Source organism: Vanacampus margaritifer, chromosome 18 (genome assembly GCF_051991255.1).
Source record: "Vanacampus margaritifer isolate UIUO_Vmar chromosome 18, RoL_Vmar_1.0, whole genome shotgun sequence".
NCBI lineage: Eukaryota > Metazoa > Chordata > Actinopteri > Syngnathiformes > Syngnathidae > Vanacampus > Vanacampus margaritifer.
The window spans coordinates 9,459,063-9,482,229 of record NC_135449.1 but is presented as its reverse complement, the minus strand read 5'-3'; the positions used below and the strand labels follow the sequence as shown (position 1 = coordinate 9,482,229).

The window sequence follows — 23,167 nt, the reverse complement described above, 5'->3', positions numbered from 1 at the left end:
GATGCTGCAGTTACGCTTTGGGCCAGGGGTGGCAGTCACGAGTTAAAAAAAAAAGGTGACAAACTGCACAAAGATCCTTTAATTGGCCAATTAATAATAATAAAAGCACACACACAATGAATTCAATAACTTCTTTTTTGGTCCCTTAATGCTTACAACCACAAATATTTTATTTACAGACAGAACATTTAAATCATTTATTTATTTATTTATTTGCAGTGATTTGACCATTTAATTTGTTTAACTTCAACTTTGCAACAGAGAGAAAAATCAGGGAGAATTGTTTTAGTTTTTTTTTTAATGCTCATATTTTAGGAGGGGTGAATGTTTCTTTTTTATGTTGTAATGTGTTGATGTGCTAAAAAATAAAAAAAATAAATAAAAAATTCAAGCCAGGTTTAAAGTTTAACGGTTTAAAGTTTGTTTAGATAATTAAAACCCGAGTGACACATAGGGTTTCAAATAAGGGTCTCATGTTTGGAATCCGGATTTCTGGCCTGGGTTAGGGTTTCAAAGTTGTCCACCCCTCCTCTGGGATCGCGCAGAGACAACGCAGGATTTACGAGAGGGGAGGCAAGTGCGACTGAGCGAGGCCTATTTACTCTCACCTAGGCGGAAAGCTACCGCCACCGCGCTTGGGAGATTTACGACAGGGGGTGACACGGCTTATTATCCCCAGTTGCTGCTGGGAATTGGATGCAGTCCTTTTGAGCGTACACGCTTTTGTTTACGACGCAGCAAAACCGAGCGCTGCGTGTGGACCCACAAACCAAAGACCATAGACAAACTGACCTCCTTGTCTCAAAGCAGACTTCCAGGCCTTTTTCGGAGTCCACTCCACAAGGCCCACTCAATCTTGGATGAGGCCTCGGGTGAAAGGGGGTTTCCCGATATGATGGATGAGCTGTGACCAATTACAAGCTTAGCCTCTGCGATAGCGCATAAACACTGGCGGACGTCAGGGGCCTGAGAATACCTGCTGTCCATCCAGAGGGGCTTGGCGTCAGCCTGGCAGCTGAGGGTTCATTGGCTTCAAAATATCCATGTAGACTGTGTTCACAGGATCCATATTTGCTGGTTTGAGTGCCCCAGTGGCCTAATGGATAAGGCACTGGCCTCCTAAGCCAGGGATTGTGGGTTCGAGTCCCATCTGGGGTGTTGGCTTTTCGTCGTTGCTTTAGTCGTCACTAATGGATTTCTAGAAAATTTTATGAATTTGTTGTCATTAGGTTAGTATGTTAATTTTTTTAGGTTTTAGGTTCCAAATAAGTCAAGGTTAGAGTTTAAAGTTGGGGTTTTCTAAGCAGCTTAGTGTGTAACGTAATGTAAGTTTCACAGTATGGTTTCAAGACTGGGTTAAGGATTTAAAGTTCAAGTTAGGAATTCAAAGTAAAATTCCAAGGCTAGATTAAAATTTAAAAGCAGTCCTAAATTTTTAGATTAGGGTTTCGGGCCAGAGTTATAAATTAGCCTTAAGAATGCGCCAGGAAGAATCGGACGCGTCCAGGAAGTAGACAGCACCAGCTGCATATGGTCAACATATGTCCTGAAGAAGACTAAGATTTTTCTTTTTCTCCGCACGCCCCGTGCTCAACTAAGCAACAGGGCGCCAGCCGGAGGCTCGTTAGACAACAAGAGTGTCGCCCTTGAAAATCAATTACAAACAGGACAGCGCCGGCGCATCTGTTTCTGCTCGGGAGTTATGCGGCGCTGTCTGCGTCCTATTCCGCCGCCATTCCGACGCTCGTTCCTCTGGGATTAGAGATGGCACTGCAAGCCTGTGGGACCGCTTGTAAATCAGGGCGGGTGAAATGGGGCAATGACAGACACAAGCAGGGGGGGGGAGTCTCTGTTATTCCATGAAGCTGTTTTATTGGAGTGGTGGGGAGGGAGGTCTCATTACAGGTACTCAGTGTTTTGACCAGTGGACATGCTGTTAAGATTGAGTTGAGTGTGAAGTGGAAGTATAGCATGTTTAAAATTTCAGTTTCAAGTTTCAAGTCAACCAGGATCTCTTAACTCGGTGTTGTGGGTTCAAGCCCCATGTTGTGTCTTATTTAGTAAAGTTTGTGCACAGGTGATCAGATATTGGTGTCTGTAATCAGATATTGTGTTTTGCTGAAGATGATTTTTGTACACTTTTATATGTTTGTGATCACAGAGGTCACAAAGTCTGATCAGTGTTGGTTCGGTGTGATAGTGGATACTGCATTAAAAAAAAAATCTGCTTTATAAAATGTATTTCCTTTTGTTGTTGTGAAAAATGAACCTCCTTTGTTTTGACAAACCATATGTCCACTCGCCATTCATGCTGTGGTTGTTTTGTGTGGATGTTTATGGCCATCAGTGAAAGTGTTTAAAAAAAAGGGGGGCGGGTGTCGGGCTGCATGCTGAGACCATCACCGGTAGGTTACATACATGTAAAAGACTTCTCGGGATAAAAGTGACCACAAACTTTCCATTGTTAAAGGTTTTCCACTCCATCTCGTCCATCTGTTGTTGACGTCCACCTCATGCTCAAATGGCAATAAAAGCCTGCATGCTCTTCCCCCAGCAGGAGTGAATAGATATGAAAGAATGTGCAGTAAGTAGGGGATTTTCAGCAATTTTATTTGAATTTAATTTATTAGTTAAAAAAGAGAGAAAAAGAAGAAACAAACAAAAAACAAAATGACGTTGTATTTCACGTTTTTGTATGTTTTAAATGATTATTTTTACGATTTTGGTCACGTGACGTCGCGTGCCCCGGAAATAGTCGCCACTGCCACATCCCGAGGTCAGAATGGCGGCTCACTGAATGTGAAGGAGACCGGGAAGAAAGCCAGCTTTTTTGACCAAAGAACATGTATAAGACGCAATGTAGTCGGCTAACAGGTAACGGCTCTTAAACGCGGACTGCACGGCTGCATGTTGCTCATTGTTCTTGTTATTATTTCGCCTACGCTTAAAAACAACGAGCGCGAGGACGCCAGCTAGGTAGCTAAAGCTAGGCGTGTACAGTTACCCAATGAAGAATGCTTTGCTACTCTGTGACTTGACCTTTATGATGAGATTGTCCGCTTCTGCAGGGACTGATATTTATTAAATAAACACTGGTCTGTAGCGGTGACAGGGTCCTACTGCTGTTTGTCATTCATAGCGCTAAGTAAGATGTCGTATGCTTTTCTGCTATTTTCCAGCAAAATTTTGACTAGCCATACTAAATTCTATATTCTATATTTGGATTTAGTACCACACAGAGAATCATATCGCCCGCATGGATGCATGCGTGCATGCAAGGAGAGGTGTCTATGTGAAAGCAAACAGTGCTGTCAGTACTTCTTGCTAGCTGTGTGGTTGTGGCCAGTGCCAAGAAGCAGAATAACATCTCTTCAGCAACTAGTTACCGTTTGACATTCGGTGTAAAAAAAACAAAAAAAACACGTTTTGTCAGATGAGCTAATGCCACCATGAATTGTTTTATCAGTGTAAATATGTTTATTATGTGATGCCAGTAGACTTAACTGATAATAGCTCACAACAAAATATTCTGATTTAAGGTTATTTATCCCCATTAGTTTATTGAAAAATTATATTATAATGGCATTATTAAAAATAAGATGAATTGCTTAATTCTCCTTTCTCCGTTTCCCACAAACTTCATCAACGTACACAGAAATAGAAAAACACTCTTTTCCCCCTTACTGAATAATGTGAAAATATGTGTTTTTTACGGAAGCCGCAAAACGGTAGTTTAAAAAGATTGTCCCTACAAATAAACCCCTAGTATAAGAACTTTGTGGTTTTTTTTTTTGTCTCGTAGGTTTGTTTGGTGTAAGCATAAAGCAGAAACTGTTGGGATGCGGTCCCCAATGCAAGCAGACAGCTCGCAGCCTTGTTCTGCTGCACAGAAGACATCCGTCACACTGGATGACCTATCAGCACCTCAACTTCCTCAAACGCCAGGTAACTCTTTCACGAGGCTCAATCGTTATTAATTTGTCACCTTTTTTATGCATACTTTTGTGTATTTTTAATTTTTAAACAAGGTTCATTATTGCTTTACTTTTTTCACCTTTTATATTATTTTGACATTCTATTTGTTTTTCTTACAGCAATTAAATGTTTATTTAGTTGATCTTTTTATGTTTTTTGATTATTTATGAATGCATTTTCATTTCATATAATTTCATGTTTTGTTTTTTGTTTGCTCAACTGAACTTTTTTTTTACCTGTATGTTGTTGTTGATTAAAGAAAGATTAAACATAAATATTGATGGATTTTTCTTCCTTGTTCCTTCCTGTCAGTATGTGTCAAAGAACCTGGGTGAGCTTCAGCAGCGTGCCGCCCCCAAGCGGGTGGCAGTGATTGCGGACTTGGACGAGAATGACAGTGATGAGAGACAGGTCCAGAGAATTCCAACCATCGAACCCGCGGCGGATGAAGTATCCTCCACCACGGAGGTGGCTCAGGAAACATCCAGCACTGTGCCCATGTCAGATGAGACGCCACACATGGTTGTGGAGACGGACGAGGGCCGAGAGGCGCGTCTGGACCGACAGTGGAAGCAGCTGAAAGTGGAAGCGACTGACCTGCCCGACATCTATGCCCGACTCGCTAAATTCAAACTCACAGGTAAGAATGTGCAGAACACTCAGAAATGAATGTTCACCACATGCAATGTCTACTTGCTGTCCATTTCAGCACTTGTAGTCACGACGGCGGCTGCTGGTTACGCCATGGCGCCGGTGCCCTTTGATCCTGCCATCTTTTTGGCAACATGCCTGGGGACAGGACTCGCATCCAGCGCCGCCAATTCTATTAACCAGGTGAGCTTGTGTATTGTGTTTTGGTGCTGTGTCCATACACGCAGTTGATACTTTCCCACAAATGGAAATGTTTTTTTTGCTGTCAATATGGGCATTCAGATCTTGCAACTGTGATGAGAATGTATTTTTCAAAAACACATTTTCTTGAACATCGCACAAGATTGACTTAAATGGAACTCTTTACAGTAACAGTTTGTCATTACTGACATTTTAACATGCAGCTGCATGTTTTTCTAACTGTCTTGCCCCATATTTCACTCAATGCAGAAAAAAAAATTTAAGCTGCACACTCCCTTCTTCACGTACACAATGCGCACATAACGTCACATCTGCAGACGGAAGGTGGGAAATTCGAACCCGAATCTAGCCTGAAAACTATTGGCCAGAGGCTTGCATTAGTACACATTGTGAACAGCTAAGGTGTTAATCTGCTAATTATTTTATTAAAATTTTTTGTGAAGAGTGGGATGTGACAGCTTTACACTTGCTACATTTATGCAAGTAACCGATCAAAGGAATCATTAATTTAATAAGCCATGTACAGATCCGTGTGTACTTGGACTTGCATGTTTTAGTTTTTGAAACAAGCCATAATGTCAGGATCAATGGGTTAGTGGATGCCACTTTGTGTTTAACAATGTACTTGCGTTACTTTTGATCCATCCTCATCCACAAATCCCTCAAAATCCTCATCTTTAATGGTTGTCATGCTTGTTTGCCATTCCATCAAAATATGTCTTAATGATCGTGTAACCGGTCCGTGTCGCAAAAAAAGCTAGTTTTTTTGCGATTAACCCTTTGACTGCCAGACGTTTTCAGAAAAGGGATGCCGTGGGTGCCAGCCGATTTAAGCATTTTGACTGATCTTTTGACTGATCTTTCAAGGTCCACAGAAAATTATGTGTTTGGACTATGCAAACACACATACTACCAAATGAAAGATTGGACTCTCATCTTTCATCAGAAAAAAAAAGTTGTTTCTACCTTATTCCGTTTTTGAGTAATCAACAATAGAAAATGGTTAGTTTCACCTCTGTTTTGAAACAAACGTCTTTTAACGTCTTTGGCACTCCTCCATAGGATTTTACTAAACTTTATTTAACGTTTTTGGCAGTCAAAGAGTTAAAAGGCTTATTTTTTTGGAAAATTGTTTTGTTTTTGACTTGCAGATCTTTCCACTGTGCAATATATTTTATTAAGAACAAAGGACAGTCTCGTAGAATGCTAATAACACCGCCGCCATGCACCGCTGCTGTGTTGGCGCCGTACATTGGAATGTGATTTCCAAAGTGTTTGTGTAATGAGTGATCTCAGCCCCTCATCGCTGAGTCGCTGCTAATTACTGCTTTGACACAGCAGTCAAATAACGTCACCCATGTTTTGCTTTGCTCTTTACAATGGTCATTCCGATCTTTAACTTAAATTTTTTTACTTGTGTTTTCTTTTGTTTTTTCCCCCCTATGTTTTTTTTTTTTTTTCCACCAAGGACAATTGTAGCTATCAAGAATCCATCTGTAATGCTTTGGCGCGGCCACAGAGCTTCTCTGTTCATGAGTGGAAAGAATCTCACGGCTCGGGTTTGGCCGCTGCAGGTGTTCCGGGCCGTCGTCACCTCGCAGTCTGGCCACCGCGCGAGATAATTGGATAATTGAGTCAGACCAGAGTTTCAAGCCGGTGCCTAATAGCCCCCCGGTTGAGGACGTGTAAGGGCGCACCCCCGCCGTGTAATTCCAACCCGAGTCTGCCTTTGCCGTGTTTGCTTTGGTGCGCGTTGGAAACGGGCTCGTCTTGTGTCATTTCTGTTTTCATGTTTTCTTTTGTGTCTGAGCGCCGTCTCCCGCCGAGAGGCTGCCACGCACGGAGTAAGCCCCCGCCCCCCCTGTCCCCCCGCCCGGCCACTTTAAACTGTGTCCTGTTCAGGCATGCATTATTTACCCTCCTGTTTGTTTGCATTTTGGGCCCTCGTCTTGAAACCGTGTCATTGCGAGTGATAAAACTCAGCGTTTTGTAAAGGCAGATTTTTTTTTCTCTAAATGATCTCATGATGATTGTACACGTGTACCCAGTGCGGCAGTACCTTCAACAATGCACGATAATGACGACTGGTATTATCGTTGGTCGGCCTCATGTAATGACACCAATTCATCTCGAAAGTGCCCGCCGTTATCGCCAATGCCATTGTCACTGTGAAAGAGTGTCGCCGTGGCAACTGGAACCTGTTGGGTCTACTTTCGCGACCAACAAACAACAGGCAATCAGTCAGTAGTTTCATACAATTTCTCAAAATGGCCTCCAGATTGTAATTACCCCCATCGTTGTGTGTTGTTGCTTGAAGCGGCGGCCATCTTGTCATATGGCTTAAGGCTCCGGGAGCTTTAAAGGTCAAGAACATGTGACGCTTTCGCCAAAACGGCCGTTTCAATTCCGAGGCGTTCGCTTTCTAGCACAGATGCCGCGCGTAAGATGTCGTTTTCCTCGAGCTTAGCTAAAACAAAAGAGCCTGTTGACCTTTGACACGAGCGCCTTTGATGCTCGCGGCTTCATCGAGGACGCACGGAGAGTCCTTTTATTTTGCTTTAATTGCCACGCAAAGAGGACTCCTCGACGGACTCCCTCCCCATCGCGGATGAATCTTTAACGAGGCCGCCTTGTTTTAGGCTTAATTTATTTAAAGCCTTCTTGTCTCGTGTCCATTTGAACTGTGCAAATCTCCCGCAGCCTTCCGATGGCAGACAGATGCTTTGCTCTGATAAAGACAAAAAAAAATGCATCCGCCTGGTAAGTGCCCACAGCAAGGGAAAAAAAGGTTAGCCGCATTAGCATACTAGCAAGTCCACTGCTAATTGGACCACATGGGCAAGATGTTAATGAATTCTACGATTTAAAGGATTTTAAGTGAATAAATAAAATAATAAATAAATATATAAATTAAAACATTTATATTAAATTAAATTTAAAATAAAATAAAAAAATATTAAATTATTAATTAATACAATTTTATGGAACAAATATTAGAAATTAGTTTGTAAATAAGTCGTGTGATGTGCCGGTCAAGAATCTTGTCTTTACCTCAAAACAAATGTTATGTCACTGAAGTTGACCTCAACGTGTCATTATTTCCTGGCACGAGCTTGTCAGGGCAAACGCGTCACCACCGCGTGCACGCCTTGCAATGAAAAGCTTTAGAGACAGGTGGGGAGGCCTTGCGTCCCGCCTCGGCGGTTGGCCTTTTAGTTGAGGACAAAACACTGTGATTGCGGGCCTCGCGTCTGAAATGCCGACACAAGGCAGACTTGAGTCAGAAGGGGGAAGCGCCCAGCTGAACGGCGCCTGACATCGGGTGAACCTTTCTGCACTTCTGCCGCTGTTTTTGGCAACAGCTGAGCAAATGTCCATAAGCAAAGTGGAACGCGTCGAGATGCGTTTGTTGTCTTTGCTGTGTTTTCAGCGGGTAATGAAAGAGTGAAGGTGCCGTTTGACAGATTGGCGCCGTGTTTTACTGCTTGTGTCAGCGTTTTGAGATGGCATTGTGGAGTCCTTCTAGGTTGTTTTGATGTGTCACAGAAAAATGCTTTGCTTGTCATTAGGCTAGATAAAGCCCTATTTTTTTTTTTCTAAGCCTATCACATCACTCAATCAAATTGGTTAATATGACAAAGGTACGGAACCATGAGAAAATCTGCTTCTATATTCAGACAGGATCTATTTTGTATAGAGCTGTCAAAATTAATCGAGTAATTATCAAATTAATCGGCAACTACAAACCCAATTCCAAAAAAGTTGGGACAAATTGTGAATAAAAACTGAATGCAATTATGTGGAAGTGTCAGATTTTAGCACCTTTTTTTTTTGATTTGTTGGCACCATGTATCAACATATTTTTCCCTTAAAATGATACATTTGCTCAGTTTAAACTTTTGACCTGCCATCTATGTTCTATTCTGAACAAAATATAGAAATTTGGCACTTCCACATAATTGCATTCCGTTTTTATTCATAATTTGTATAGTGTCCCAATTTTTCTGGAATTGGGTTTGTATTTTAATAATCGAGTAATCGTTTGGAGCCATTCTGATTTGAGAATATCATCAGTAATTGTTCACTGATTTCTGTAGTCCTTTATGAAAGAAGACTGATTATTCTGTTTAATCAAAATAATACTTGCAAACATCTGTTTTTACTTTAGAAAACAATGACCAAACTAATAACATAGAACATCAATCCCCCTTGTATGAATACGAAATACGGAGAAAAAACACCAATTACTGGTTAATAAGCATTAAAAAAGGGGGGAAAAATGTTTTTTAATACACTTTAAGGCAAAATTAGAATGAATCCGATTAGTCGATTAATAGATTATTTAATAGTGACAGCACTCATCTTTGTATGTTTTGTGCCAATCATGCAGAAACAAAAGCACTGAGCTAAAGCTCCTTCACGGTTCGAAAGTTGTGGACACGTTTGATTTTACCGTAGATAAAGGTTGATTTTCACGCAAGGCTGATATTTAGGCCATCTTGATTTTATGTATGCATTTGCGTACAGTTGAATTTCAACTTTGGCCCCCGCTCTATTTGAAGACAGTTGGGCCTAAGGGAAGTGGCGGCGCTAAAACGTGTGAATAATTGGCCGAAGTAGACCTGCTTAGTGCGAGCGATGCCCGCGAGACAACAGCGCACGCTCATTTCAAGCATTTCACTCCTGGAAATCAAAGTGCGTCGCACCTCTGTTTGTTCGCCACGCTCCATTTATACAATTAGCCTTTGTTCTCTTTTTTACATATGCATTAATTTTCACTCCATCTCCTGTTTAAAAATAACCTGGCATCGTTTGAGTTTTTTTTTTTTTTTTACCCATTTGGATACAACTCAAGGGTCATTTACCTGCCTGCCTACATGCCTTTTAACACATACTGGTTGGTTATTCTAGTAAAGGCTGCCTGGTTTTCATTGTACTCCCACTCCACTTTAATCACATGACCAGTGAGTGTGTGCGTACAGGAGGGTGCGTAACGCTTTCTTTGTGTGGCTTAACCAGATTCTGAGGATGTAGTCGTTGCACCGTGTGTGCGTTTGTGATAAGATCTCACTGTATGTTGTGGTCTTCCACACGCATGATACTCGTTTTCCTGCTCGTGTGCACCCATTATCTCTTAAATGTTACCCTGTAATTAGTGATTGAGTGGGCAGAGGAAGCCCCTTCAACTGTAATAATAGCGGCTCTGAAGCTGCCTGCTGCGCTTGTGGTTTGAGTTAAAAGCAAGTGGGTTGACTGATACACCAAATAACATTTATTTTGTCCTAGACCCATTTCGTATTAGGACGATAATGATTTTTTTTCGTCAGCCAATAATATCCCTCGAAATATGACACAGTTGGCCCAAGCAGCTTCTCCGACCTCCTGACCGCCGCCGTTAGCGACCGCAACGCTCCGATTGGCACAAAGGCGTTGGCAGCGGTTCAGCTGGCGCACTCTCGATTAAGAGCAAGAGTACAAGACACGGTGACGTGCTTGAATCTCTGCTCTGCTGATGATGATCGCTTGCTTAGCTGGTGAAAATACAGTCGGGAGGAGGAAGATTTTGTAAGAAAAAAAAAGTGGCTAAAATTAGAACATTAGTCTTTTTTTTCCCGCTATTTGATCAAGAGGCTTTGTTTTATATGCAGTCAATCACATAAAGGAAAGTTTTTGGAGTGAGTCTTAAAATAATAGAACTTCTATTTTTGTGTTATGTTGACGACCGCGGGGAATAAATTATGTCGCCGTTTGTTACGCGTACCGCGCGCGTCTTCTCCTTACTTTTGTCAATTCAATTGCGCTATGAATAGTCCTTGTATTAGTGCGTGGCAAGGTTTCAACATATCCATTTCTGTTTTTCTGTTGGGGAAAAAAATTGTCCACCCAGAGTCCCAGACTATGCACGGGACAATTGACCTCACCGTGGCACGCCCTCCCCGCCCACTAAATGCGACGAGCAGCCGCCTCCGACATTTACCGATCAGCTAAAGTGCATACAAAAGTTGTCAGATCTTTCTTGGTCAGGTATTTTCAGGACGTGGATATTTCTCTTTGAAGCAAGCAGAGGGGTCTTTAATTTTCTCGGTGAAGGGTGTCTTTACTCTCTCACCATGCAATTTTGCCCAGAAACAAAGGAAATCCATATCGCTGTCTGCTACTACAAAAGTTTGAAAAAGACGCGTTACTCACTTTGATTGTTTGTCACCGGAGTTTTTAGACATTGTTCCGGTCTAGCAGGGTAAGAATCCATTTATATGACCTCATAGTTTCAATGTTTTGTTGGCATTAATAGTAAATAGTAAGTCAACAAACGCGTGGACGGTTAGCTACCCATCGTTAGCCTTTGGCTAAAAACAACAATGGAGAACATTACCTTAGTGCAGACGTAGTAGTTTCTCGTCATTTTGGAGGGATTCAACTCTTCCACAAAGTTTGATCCAGCGAAGACATTTTTCGTAGTTGTTTGAGGGTTTAGGGAAAGGAATAAACCCGGGCAGTGTTTGGCGGACACCTCATTCCAGTCGATGGGGATAACGGTTACCTCTCTTACACAAGCCCCTGACTATTGCACCACCGGGAGCTGGATTGCTTTGTTTTGTCCGCAGCAAAACTCACGTGCCGACGCGGACGTGACGTCTTGCGCCTTGATTGGTTTACTAGGCCATGCGGGCGTGGTTTACGGTAAGGTCATGCGGGGTATTATTGCTCGCATGACGTTGACATTGGTGAAAGTGGGAGTGGAAAACCGCAAAACTTTTTAGAATATCAATCGGATTTTCACCTGGTTGCTGATAGTTCAAGCCGATCTCTTGCTAATGATACTTACAAATTTGTCAAATGTTTTCCTATGGAGTTTGTCTATGGCTTGATTAATGATATTTGAGCGGCAGAATTTAAGGATTGTCATTTTTTTAAGGACAATTTCGTCCTTTTTAAGTATTTGGGGGCCACCCGGTATCTAGCCATCTAAAATTCAAGAGTAAACGGTTGGAAACTACCAGGTTTTATTAGATTATGACCGTGACAGATCTTAAATCATAACTTGTGATATTCCATCAAAAATACAAACGGCACCCTTTACAGAATCACTCAGCTCAGTTCTTTGGCAGTCTCGTGATTTGGACTATTATTGGGCTGGATTTGCGGAACGTGGTTTGGCATCATTTTGCGGCACAAACTTGACATTTGTTGCTGCTGATGCGCTCGCTTTTTCACTCCAGTCCAAACACGAAAGCCGTGCCAGAGGACCAAATTCCTTCGCCTCTCTTGAGTTCTCCGGTCTCAGCCTGGCAAACCAGGACGTTTTGATTTTGGACCCCATATTGGTATCACCAACGCGTCAGATCACACCGTTGAAGAACGGCGTGTGTTTAATGCAAATAAACCGCGCTGATAACTACGCAGGTGTATGTGACGTGCAGTATGAGAGGCTCTTATCAACTGTCTCGGGTGCAGCTGAGTGTTTAGATGTTCCATATGCAGCTGCGTCTCTTTGGACGCATGTCAGAGAGGATTGCAAATGAAATGCCTCACGGACGGCTCCTTTTAAATATGAACAAGACGGGGTAAGGAAACGCAGCAGATAGCTTTTTATCAGAAATCTTTTTTTTTTTTAATTGTTGAATGTAGGGAGGATGCTACTGCTCTAGACTGTCCGCAGACCCCAGTGATTTATCCATGAGTTTTTTATATTTAATGGATCCGACACAAGGTGATGGTGCAAAGTCTTCGTCCCGTCAGCGTGTCCACCAGGGGGGACGGCGAGCATTTAGTTTCCCCGCGGCAACTCGAAATGAGCTGTCAAAAATGATCCTCGTCGAGACGACACGTCCACTCTGTCGGGACGGCTACGAGTGACACGGGGGCGGTCACGCTCTTGGCGAAAGGCGGAAGAGTCGCGAAAATAATGTCGTAGTGAAGCAGGATGTGGCGTGTAATCCAGTGATATTATTGTACAGTCTACGCTGACTGGCTGTCAACCGTGACATGTTTCAGGTGCATCTCAGTCAATTTGAACATCTTGGATTGACTCCAATTGGCAGAAATTGGCTAGGAAAATGCCTCTGAAAACGGTTCCATTGTGTTGAATTAATCTCTATATTTATAACTTCACTTTTTAAATTGAAATATTAAAATCATTGATATTTTAAATTATTGAGTTGCATCAGTATATTAGTGCTATTTAGTTGGATTCCGCATTCCAATTTTATGCCATTTCTTCTTGCAAGAAATGAAGTTAACTCTTGGTTTTCCCAATGTTTATACCTCCAGGCAGTACAAGTGACCTCTTAGTTGCTGTCCAGAGCTCATTCAAATGAATTGCAAAGTTTATTTTTTATTTTTTGTGCCTAGTATTGCGTCAAAGTATAATGATCATTTTGAGGATTTGCCATGGATAAGGTGGTGCGAGGGCCTGTTCTTCAATATTTGCATCTTAAATTTAAATTGTTTATCTTAAACTAGGGCTCGGCAATAAATCCAATTAATTTGATTAATCATCATTTTGAAATTCAAATCGTTGGAAATTTGCTATATCGTGAAATTAATTATTGTCGTCTGGATTATTAAAAGTTGTTGTTCTTATATTCTGTTAGTTCCAGATTATTGTGAGTGGCAGAATGATGGCTGGTTTACAAGACATGTTTCCAATAGCTACCAACTACTTAATATATATACATTATATACACAATATATATAATATTTATGTTAAATCAATGTTAAAACTGATTTAGAATCAGTATACATTATTGTTGTTTGAACATTTTACACAGGAATTATTTTTGAATAAATGAAACCTTTAATTTTTTGTTAGGTATATTAGATTAAAATCGTACTTGTCCTGAATGACTGAAAAATATTTTTTTTGGGGGGGGGTCATATCACCCAGCCCTAGTGCAGATCTGTTTGATCACTCAAACATTTTCATCCAAACAGCAGTGCCCTTTCAAAATCACTTCCATGCAGCCTTGTTCTCCGCCGTTTGCGATGAGCGTCTGTTTAGTTTCATCGTGTTCTCGCCCGTCCAAAGCATTGAAGCGATTTGTGACGAGAGCTTAATCTGAGTAAATCTCTCTGCCGCTTGTTTGTGGAGTGGCCGATCAGAGGGCCGACTCTCAGCCCAAGCCTTGAACGAAGCCCTTTGAGAGCGCCGCCACTTTTTCTCCAGTAGATTTGGCTCCGCAAACAGGTGATGTCCTGACAAGCGTCGACGCTGTCCCATTTGGCGTGTTTACTGTAGGCCCGAACACCTGGGCTGGCTTCAAACGAGTCGAGAGGAGCGCCGTGTTTGGACTGGCGGATGTTTCTGGGAGTCAAAGCCTTCCAGCTGCTTGGCTGTTTTGTCTGTTTTCTTGCACACACAAGGCTGACTTTAATATCATATACAAATTCAGTGGTACCTTGGCTCACGAATTTAATTGGTTCCCACAGAGATTATGTGAGCCGAAAAGTTCGTCTTCCAAACAAGTATTTCCCATAGGAAACCATTGAAATGAGAATAATCCGTTCCCAGGTCCCCATAAAACACAATTTTCTACTAAAAAAGCCTTAAAACTATACAAAATATACCTTATTTTATGTATAATAAATGTGCTATTGTATTGTAATTAAAGAAATACACTGCAAAACTTGCAACTTGCCTTTGTGATGGTACAGTAGTTGAAGGCTTGATGGAATGGAGTGGGAGAAGGAGGGAGGGAGGGAGTTACTGTTTGGAAGGAGAGTCCTCCGGTGTGGCTTCTCTTCTTTGCTTCTTAGGAGACTCTTTATCCTTGTTGCTGGCTAAAAACCTCTTAATTGACACCTGTGGCTTTCTGAGTTGTAAGGTCTTACGAAACTGAGGCATCACATTATCATTCATCATGTTGATGATTCTCATAGCCACAGTCTTTTCTGAATGGTACTGTTCGACAAAATCCTGCACATCACTCCACTTTGCTAACATGGTCTTGATGCTCTCACTTGATGCTGACAAACGCGCACCTCGTTCGTGTTTGTCGACGATCTCCTTCTTCTGCTCGACCGTAATTTTCTTCAATGTCTTCTTAGGCTTAACACTAGCCTTTTGTGGGGTCTTTTTCGGTCCCATGGTAGCAAAAGTACACTCCAAAAGTACTCCAAGATGATCCAAAATGTCTACCGAACACAAACCACGTCCGCACTCAAACAAAGGGGGGCGACGAACTGGGACGCCGTGAGCGTGCGTCAGCTTCTCGTGTCGCAAGATTTGGTTCGTCCGCCGAAAACTAGTTCGTCAGCCGAGACAAAATGCTCGCGAATTTAATGTTCGTGAGGCGAAAAGTTCGTGAGCTGAAGCGTTCGTGAGCCGAGGTACCACTGTAAATGCAATGACATTATTTGGAACAAATTACGTTTTTTCATTAAAGTATCAACAGAAATAATGCTTCCTTTGGGGAGAAAAATTTCACTTTTGTCATCGCCTTGAACTGTATGTAAACATGATCCATAATTTATTAACATTTTCATTGTTGAACGATTTAGCATCATAAAATGTTCCATCAAACTGAATGAATAGGCTGGTCCGTAATACGTAATGGTCTCTTATGATCCCTTTTTTCAAGAGTAAATAACAAATAAACTTGAATTAGTCAATCAAGGTGAATAATCTCCCAGTTTTAACTAGTTTTGTGGTTTCTTTGGCATTTTGGCTTCACAACAGAGTCTCTCATTGACTTCGGTTTTCCGATCCCCGATTGTGGAATTTTCAGGAACATCCTTATTATCTTCAAAGCTTTTGTGTCAAGTGTGTGTAGGAAGAGGCTGTCGTTTGCAGTCTGTTATCAATGGACCTCTGCTGCACGCTCTCAGATCACGTTCAGCCTTAATAGCTCAAAGGATCTTCTGATCTTCTTTTTAACTTCCCGCGTCGCCTGGTTTCTGTCCTCGCCTGCGACGTAATTGTCATTACGCTTGCGTGCGTTATAAAAGAACAGACTCCACTTCATCTTTTTTTTTTTGCTTACGTAATTGTTTTGATGGCTTGTTTTAAGACTAAATCATTGGTTGTAATTAAACTGTATGCATTAATTTACTGTTAAGTGTGCATAGACCACAACAGTGGTGTCTTTTTTTTTTTTTTCTTCTAGCAGTTGCTGAGGTAATAACGTGTCCCTGAATCATTGAATAAATAATACATATCAAAGTTAGTGATTGCCAACATGCAAATGGAGCAAATATTCCAGCGTTGTCACACTGTAACACACGCGGGGTGTCGGGCGGAAATAATGAAAATGGGCTGGGCTGGCTGATGCGAACCAGATGGGCTCGGTTGGCTTTTAAAGACGAAATAAAACTCCATAAGTGGACAGCAAAGATCTTCGTATCGATCGTGTTCAATCGAGAGACCATAAACACTTTTTTCTTTGACATCCTCAAAATGTTTTTGTTATTTTTTTTGTTTCTTTATTTGCATTGACGCGCACAAGATTTTTGCTCCGCTCTGACACACTTGACTAAAATGTTTGGTGAGTTGTTCAATTTGTGCTGCCTGTGAACTGCTGTTACGGCCCAGCACAGATGAACTGGCGCACAAAATTCTCAAGCAGCCATGCCTAGAAAGACACACATCCCACCATTTTGATTTGAAGCGAAGTGTCCTTCAAAGATCAATTTTTTTAGAGAGATTGTCCGATTTCCACCAAATTTGACGTTTGTGTTGCATGAAGCATTTTTCGGTTTATACATTCGTAAATTATTAAGAGATGTGCTCAATAGTCCATAGAGCCTTTTTGATGACAACAAGAAACACGTCGTCATGTCTGAGAACTGCTTCACACCTGTGCTGCAGAAGTTTTTGTTACCTGTGAACTGCCATTTTCAAAATAAGTCAATGATAGCAAAAAATAGTCAAATTAATCAATTGTTTTTTTGTTTTTTGTTTTTTTCCAGGAGAGCTCAGTATTGTTCAAATTAATCAATTGTTATTCTGAACACATGATTGTTTTTATTTTTCACGTGGCAATAATATGATTGGCCGGCGGTTCGCTGCTTTCGTCCGCAAGACATCGAGTTGCCGGCCGTCCCGCGCGAGGCCTGTTTCAACGGCGCTCTGTTCCGACGCTTCTCTCCCGACGCGTTTCCTGACCCAGGAAATAGAATTAACACCTCCGCCCCGATCTCCAGGTCCCACGGCCGCGTACGCAGCTGCGCGATCGGAACGGAACATTAAAAGCACCACCGTTGTGGGGCGTGTGATGTATTTTAGTGCCCCCGCTATTTCCGCAATAACTTGGTGGTTCTCCCGCATTCCGAACATTGTCAAAAAAGAAGGTCCGCTCCCTGATGTACGGTACATCGAATGTCTGCTTTGTCATGTAGCCGGCGGGCTTTTAAGAGAGGAGTCGTCATTAGCTTCTTTTACATCGATATTCACACTGGCTTGATCTGTTTTCGTCATTAGTCCTGGGCCGTTATGAGGAAAGCAAACACACGCACACACATACACCCACAATAGCGAGTTCCTGTATTTAAGCACCCCATGTGTTTGCATTTTAGTCACACATTGCCAATCCCGTGGGTGCACTTTGAAGCGTTCTCCAGAGCGGACCATAAAACGCCCGTATAAGTAGTTTTTTCCACAGAGTTGTATCCCACAACACTCACACACATCGCCAGCGTCACCTCCCACCGACCACCTTGAGGCCATTTCGACTTGAGTGGAGGGTGAGCGGCGAGCACCCCGATGCCACTTTATTGTTTGAAAATTTAGCCCCAAGAAGCCAGTTTGGCTTAGAAGTGTGAAATTTGGTGGGCGTGTCCACTTGAGAAGATGATCAAAAACACATTTTGATTAGTGATTAGTTTTTCCAGGGCCGATATAGATTATTAGAAGTCAAGGAGGCTGATAACCGATATTTCAAGCCCATATTAATTTGCAGTAAAATCAAATATTAGTTTCAAAATAAAACAACAAAACTTTTTCTTTTTTTTTTTTTATGTAAAGAATAGATAGCTTTGTTTAAAAATTAGAACAAAACTTGCAGGAAGCTTCCTGGGTCATCAGCATGTGTTAAACTAAATTTAAAAACTAAGCAAGTAAATAGTTCTCTAAAGTTTTCTACTGTGAATAAAGTTTTCCAAAATTTCAACACAATTTTTTATATATATATTTATATTATTTTTTATTTTTTTGTAAATAAAGGGAAGTGGTTTCCAGTATCAGCATCATTGTTTATTAAATGGAAATTTAAATAAATCCATAAATGAAAAGTTCCCTGTATCTCACTGAGTGACAAATGCACATCACATCTGCAAATGTAGCTAATTTTAGGTTTTCGTCAGGGTTCGTAAAAAGGTTTCAAAAGATCTTCGCAGACTGAGATAAATGGTCTGAATATGTTCGAAATGTCTTTGCGACAAGTAAAAGCTGTCTGTGAACAACGTGTAAATCCTGATGAAAATCCTAATTTGCTACGTTCACAAGCATTCACCACTCAGCTTTATCGGCCTTCAGATTTATAAAAAAAAAAAGCCAATGCCGATATTTGTCAAAATGACATATCTGCACCGATAATCGGCCCGGCTGATTATTGATCTATCCCTAATTTTGATAGTTGTTCGGTACTTCAAAGATGACATCATCCTATAAATTTTGTCTGACTGCAACCAACGTTGAACCACGTGGACACGGTAGATCGGCGACGTTGCTTAAGTTGCATTTGAGTATTTGCCATTTCGTCGAGGAAAGCAGTTTGACGACATACCATAAAACAGGAAACTCTCAACCAGTCAACTCCACAAATTTACAGCTTGACCTTTCATGTCCTCCCTTCCTGCGGGTTATCAGCACTAAAAATAACACTTGAAGACATGTCGCTTGATTGTAAATAAATGTGGCTTGAAGAGCCAGAGTACGGCTGCGTTATGTCGACTTTAAGTGACAGTCGCTCACTGCTGTTGTATCTCTTCCACTATATACTGTATACGACACACCTTAGTGTTCTCTTGGCGTATTTCATGTAATGATCCACTTTGTCTTTATCTCTGCAGTACTTTGAGGTGCCTTTTGACTCCAACATGAACCGAACCAAGAACCGTCCACTCGTCCGCGGACAGATCAGGTACGCGCCTCTGGTTTTGCTGGACTGCTGTTTTTTTTCCCACGAACCTTGCATTGCGACTAATATTATGCAAAATGTGAAATCTTTGCAGTAAAACATTAAACAACTTGTGCTAATCTTGGCATTAGTTCAGTGGTCAGTCTAAAAAACACTTCTACCCCTTTCACACTGAGCTGATAGCTTCCGAACTAGCAATGTTACTTGCTCAGTGTGAAATGGGTTCAAATGGGTGCTTTTAACCCTGGAGAACCCAAGAAGCCTTTTCTTCTTTGGAAAATTATGATTTATACATTAAATGACTGCTATAAGTTCACTGAAAACCAAAATATATGTTTTTTCAATTTCAACCCTTTTTTTTGAACTAGCTCAGAGTTGCTAATTTATCAAAATATATATATATAAAACATACTCCTAGGCATTCTGCAACATGATATGAAATAGATTAACAAAAAAAACACAATTTTACCATCTGATGGTTTGCTGAGAAGATGGTTTTGTTTGGATTGATTTCCAGCTCAACAAAACAGCATGTTGCCAGCCATCTTGTCACCACCACTCTGGCTCATGTAAGTGCAATATTCATCCACTAGATGGCCCCATGCAGGGGTCAGAAGTGGCACTCTGGACTTTTGAAGTTAAATTTGTAAAAAAAAAAAAAGTCTTTGTTATTTGAGTAGCAGAATTCATAGGGGCCAAATTTGACCCCGTGGGTTCTCCAGGGTTAAAATTCAAAAAATACTGAACCAGTGCTAATTTTGGCTTTAGTTCCGAACCTAGTGTAAAAGGGTACACCCACTTCACACTGATGAGCTAGTTCTTCGGTCTGTATATGGCAAAAGCACCCACTCGGATCACAAGTGTTTGTTTTGTTTTAAAAAAAAAAAAAAGTGCTCATTTTGGCTTAAGCCCCAAACCAGCACAGCCACCTGCTCATTGTCAAAAGGAGAAACCATGTCAGGCCAGGCTGCTAACAAAATTTGTTTTGCCGTTACCCACCTGACATCATCATCAAAGCCACCTCCATGTGGCCATGCGACGCTCTCCCACCCTTCCTTCCTTGAAACCTACTGATCCGCAGCCCTCTTGCCCACCCGCCCGCTCAGGCCACATAAAACACCACTAATTACATTAATGCATTTACCGCCCAAAAAAAAAAAAAAGGCAATTTGCTTTTTATTTTGAAGAAGAAAGCGCCTCGGTTTGGTCACGATGTGAATCGGCGCTCTCTAATTTGCGAAGCGTCACGCAGCTAACGTCAAACTGCTTTCAATAGGAGATAAGTGGATGAAGAGGAGAACGTGGAGGTCTTCATCCGGTTTAAAGTCTTTTTTCTACCTTCTGGTTTTTATCTTAGGTTTGTTGTTGATGTTTCCGGCCTAAAACTCTTATCAGATGAGCTTCCTGTTTGGAGACGCTCTGCTGACTCTCTTGTGTGTGTGTGTGCATACTAGCGCACCTGACGCTCCTCTTTTTCTTCATTATCATCGTCATCTTCAGCCCCCTCCACGCTGTCGCATTCGCGCTGGCGTGCGGCGTGCCCGGCGTGGCACTGCTTACGTACGCCGTCAACCCTTTGACGGGCTTCCTTGGCGCCCTCAACATCTTGCTGTACACGTGTTGCTACACGCCGCTCAAGAGGCTCACCATCGCCAACACGTGGGCAGGTGCCGTGGTGGGCGCCATACCGCCTGTCATGGGCTGGACGGCTGCCACGGGCTCCCTGGATCCAGGTACCGATTTGAGAATGTCGACAATTGTGTTTTATTTTTGCTGTTTAACTCATTCACTCCCAGACATTTTCACTGAAGCAACCCCCTTCGCTCCCGGCTGTTTCACGGAATTTTGTCTGATTTTGCAAGGTCCACAGAATATTCTGTTCTTTTGCTATAAAAACATGGAAGCTACCAAAAGAAATATTAGTCTCGTCTTTTATCAGGAAAAAAAGTATATTTGTTTCCGTTTACGTTTTGCAGCAATTAGCATTAAAATATAGCTAAATTTTATCATTATTCACAAACCTGTTGCAACATGGCCCTGGTTGATCTCTTATACTCTGCTGCCACATGCTGGCTGGTTTTTGTAATAACTACCATTGCTTTAAGTGACCTCTTCATGTTAGAACCTGTATCAAAGCCTTCTGTATACTCTAGCATAAAAAAACAAAAAACATGTTAATTTGTTTTTGGGAGTGAAGGACAAAGTATTTAAAAAATTATTCATACATTTTTGGGTTTGAATAAGTTAAAGATAATATAATAAAATATCAGCAGCGTCTGGTCACACCAAGCCTCGCCTCTTCCTGTCTGCAGGTGCGCTGTTGCTGGGCGGTTTCCTGTACAGCTGGCAATTCCCACATTTCAACGCTCTCAGCTGGAACCTGAGGGAGGACTACTCGCGCGGCGGCTACCGCATGATGTCGGTCACTCACCCGGCACTGTGCCGGCGCGTGGCCCTACGGCATAGCGCGGCGCTCGGGGGCCTCGCCGCCGCCGCACCCATTTTGGGTATCACCACGTGGACCTTCCCGCTAGTGTCTCTGCCCATCAACGCTTACATCACCCTGCTCGCCTTCCATTTTTACCGGAAGGGCGACCGTGCCAGCGCCCGCAATCTGTTCTTCTGCAGCCTGTGGCACCTGCCCATGTTGCTGCTACTCGCGCTCACGTGCAAAAAGGCGCGCGATGACGACACCGTTAGCACAAGCTAACGCAATCATGTCACGGACTCATCATTTTGACAAAAAAAAGTTTTAAAAGCCTTTGTTTCCACTGTAAATATGTATTTATTTATAAGAGTTTCCAGCACTACCTCACTTGTAAGGCTTTCTTGAGTTGTCACACTCAAGGAAGCCCCACATCAAAGGTAGGCCATCTTGAAACCTTTATTGACTGTACAGGAAATGTTTCAATAACATTTAATCATGTGATCTTAATCGGTCTGAAATGATCACGGGAAAAACAATAAAACCACTCTAATGGTAAATGTAAACCACTCTACGTTTTTGATTACAACTGGTTAGCATATGGCAGCTGATTAGCTGGTAGCTAGCAGAAGAAGGAGACTAGCTTGTCGTTAGCTGACAAAGTCCAAATCATCAGTCTGTTTTTTTAAACAACCAGTCGGACACAAATATTCAACACGGGTGGTTTAAGATCAAATAGTCCTTTGCTCAAAAGAAGTTATTGAAAAGATTGCCTTTTTAAGTCACCGGTGACTAACTAGCGGATAGCACAAGAGGCTAACCAGCCGGCTACATCTTCATTCTACTAGCTGATGGACTTTAATGCTCAACAGTGATCATGTGAAATTCAAATTGTAGTCTTGCTCGTAAAAAAAGTTAAACAAATGCTACATTTTAATCACAAGTGACTAGCTAACAGCTAGCACAAGAAGCTACCCTTGCAGTCAACATCTTCACTAAGTGCTTCATTCTACAAACATATGGCCTCAAATACCAACACCGATTGAACAAATTGCTAAAAACAAAAAATATTGCTTAAAAAGAAGTCATGGAAATTCTGTCAATTATGTAAAACTGCAACGTAGAAGAGTAGGATACTAAACTGAGATTTTAATGGACCATTTCTTCAAATCATGTTCAAAGGCATCACAAAAAAAAGTATATTAAAAAAAAAAATCCTTAAAACATCCACCCCAATGGCTGAATTTTTAATCATCCAATTTAAACAATACTACCTTGGCACCTGTCGGTCAACACGAGCGTCCCTTTCCGCCTCCCTCAGGCCGACTTTTTGGTGTTAGGTTACATCGCTATCGTTGCCCATCCTGCCCGCCATAAAAGGTTGGGATGTGGTTAAGGGAAGTGGGGGGCATGCGAGGGGTGGTCCGAGGGATTTTGTCCAAGGCCGCCGGAGCTGCGGCGTCCTCGTAAAGTGCCCAAGCGGATCCGGAGTTTTATCCGAGAGGGTGAAGTGCGATTGAGCGGGCCAGCTGTTTCATCCGAAGAACAAGAAGACTGAAAAACACCCGACCTGCTCGGGGATCCGATGTCAACCAGCTCGGCCTAAACACTTATTTGCTTTTTTTCACCCATGTGGAACTCAACACTATCGCTCAGCTTTTATTAGCCGCATGCTAACTGGAAGGTAAATAATACGGGAATGTCTGCATCCTGTGGAGAATTGAGGAATCAGAATACGCAATACTATATCATAAAAACGTAACGTAGTGTTGTCTTACCCTTGCGTCGAGCAAATACAGATGAATTGTGTCAGCGCGGGATTAAGAGGGACAGTCAGTAT

At 41.9% G+C, this 23,167-nt stretch overlaps 1 protein-coding gene and 1 non-coding gene across 2 annotated transcripts; both read left to right on the top strand.

Annotated features, from left to right (window-relative positions):
• Positions 1-1,085: 1,085 nt before the first annotated feature.
• Positions 1,086-1,158, top strand: trnar-ccu (transfer RNA arginine (anticodon CCU)). The gene has a single exon. It is a non-coding gene; the product is annotated as a tRNA-Arg (tRNA).
• A 1,578-nt stretch (positions 1,159-2,736) lies between these two features.
• On the top strand, positions 2,737-21,887 carry cox10 (cytochrome c oxidase assembly factor heme A:farnesyltransferase COX10). The gene is made up of 7 exons (XM_077551802.1): positions 2,737-2,874; positions 3,803-3,945; positions 4,288-4,615; positions 4,685-4,809; positions 18,835-18,905; positions 20,403-20,635; positions 21,215-21,887. Exons 1-7 carry the CDS (start codon positions 2,844-2,846, stop codon positions 21,610-21,612), a joined length of 1,329 nt encoding a protein of 442 aa, XP_077407928.1. The 5' UTR covers positions 2,737-2,843; the 3' UTR covers positions 21,613-21,887.
• The last annotated feature ends 1,280 nt before the right edge of the window (positions 21,888-23,167 follow it).

Coding starts and splice junctions, on each gene's coding strand:
- cox10 (XM_077551802.1), top strand. CDS start 2,844: ATGTATAAGACGCAATGTAGTCGGCTAACAG. Junction 2,875..3,802: donor GCAATGTAGTCGGCTAACAG/GTAACGGCTCTT, acceptor TTTGTCTCGTAG/GTTTGTTTGGTGTAAGCATA. Junction 3,946..4,287: donor TCAACTTCCTCAAACGCCAG/GTAACTCTTTCA, acceptor CCTTCCTGTCAG/TATGTGTCAAAGAACCTGGG.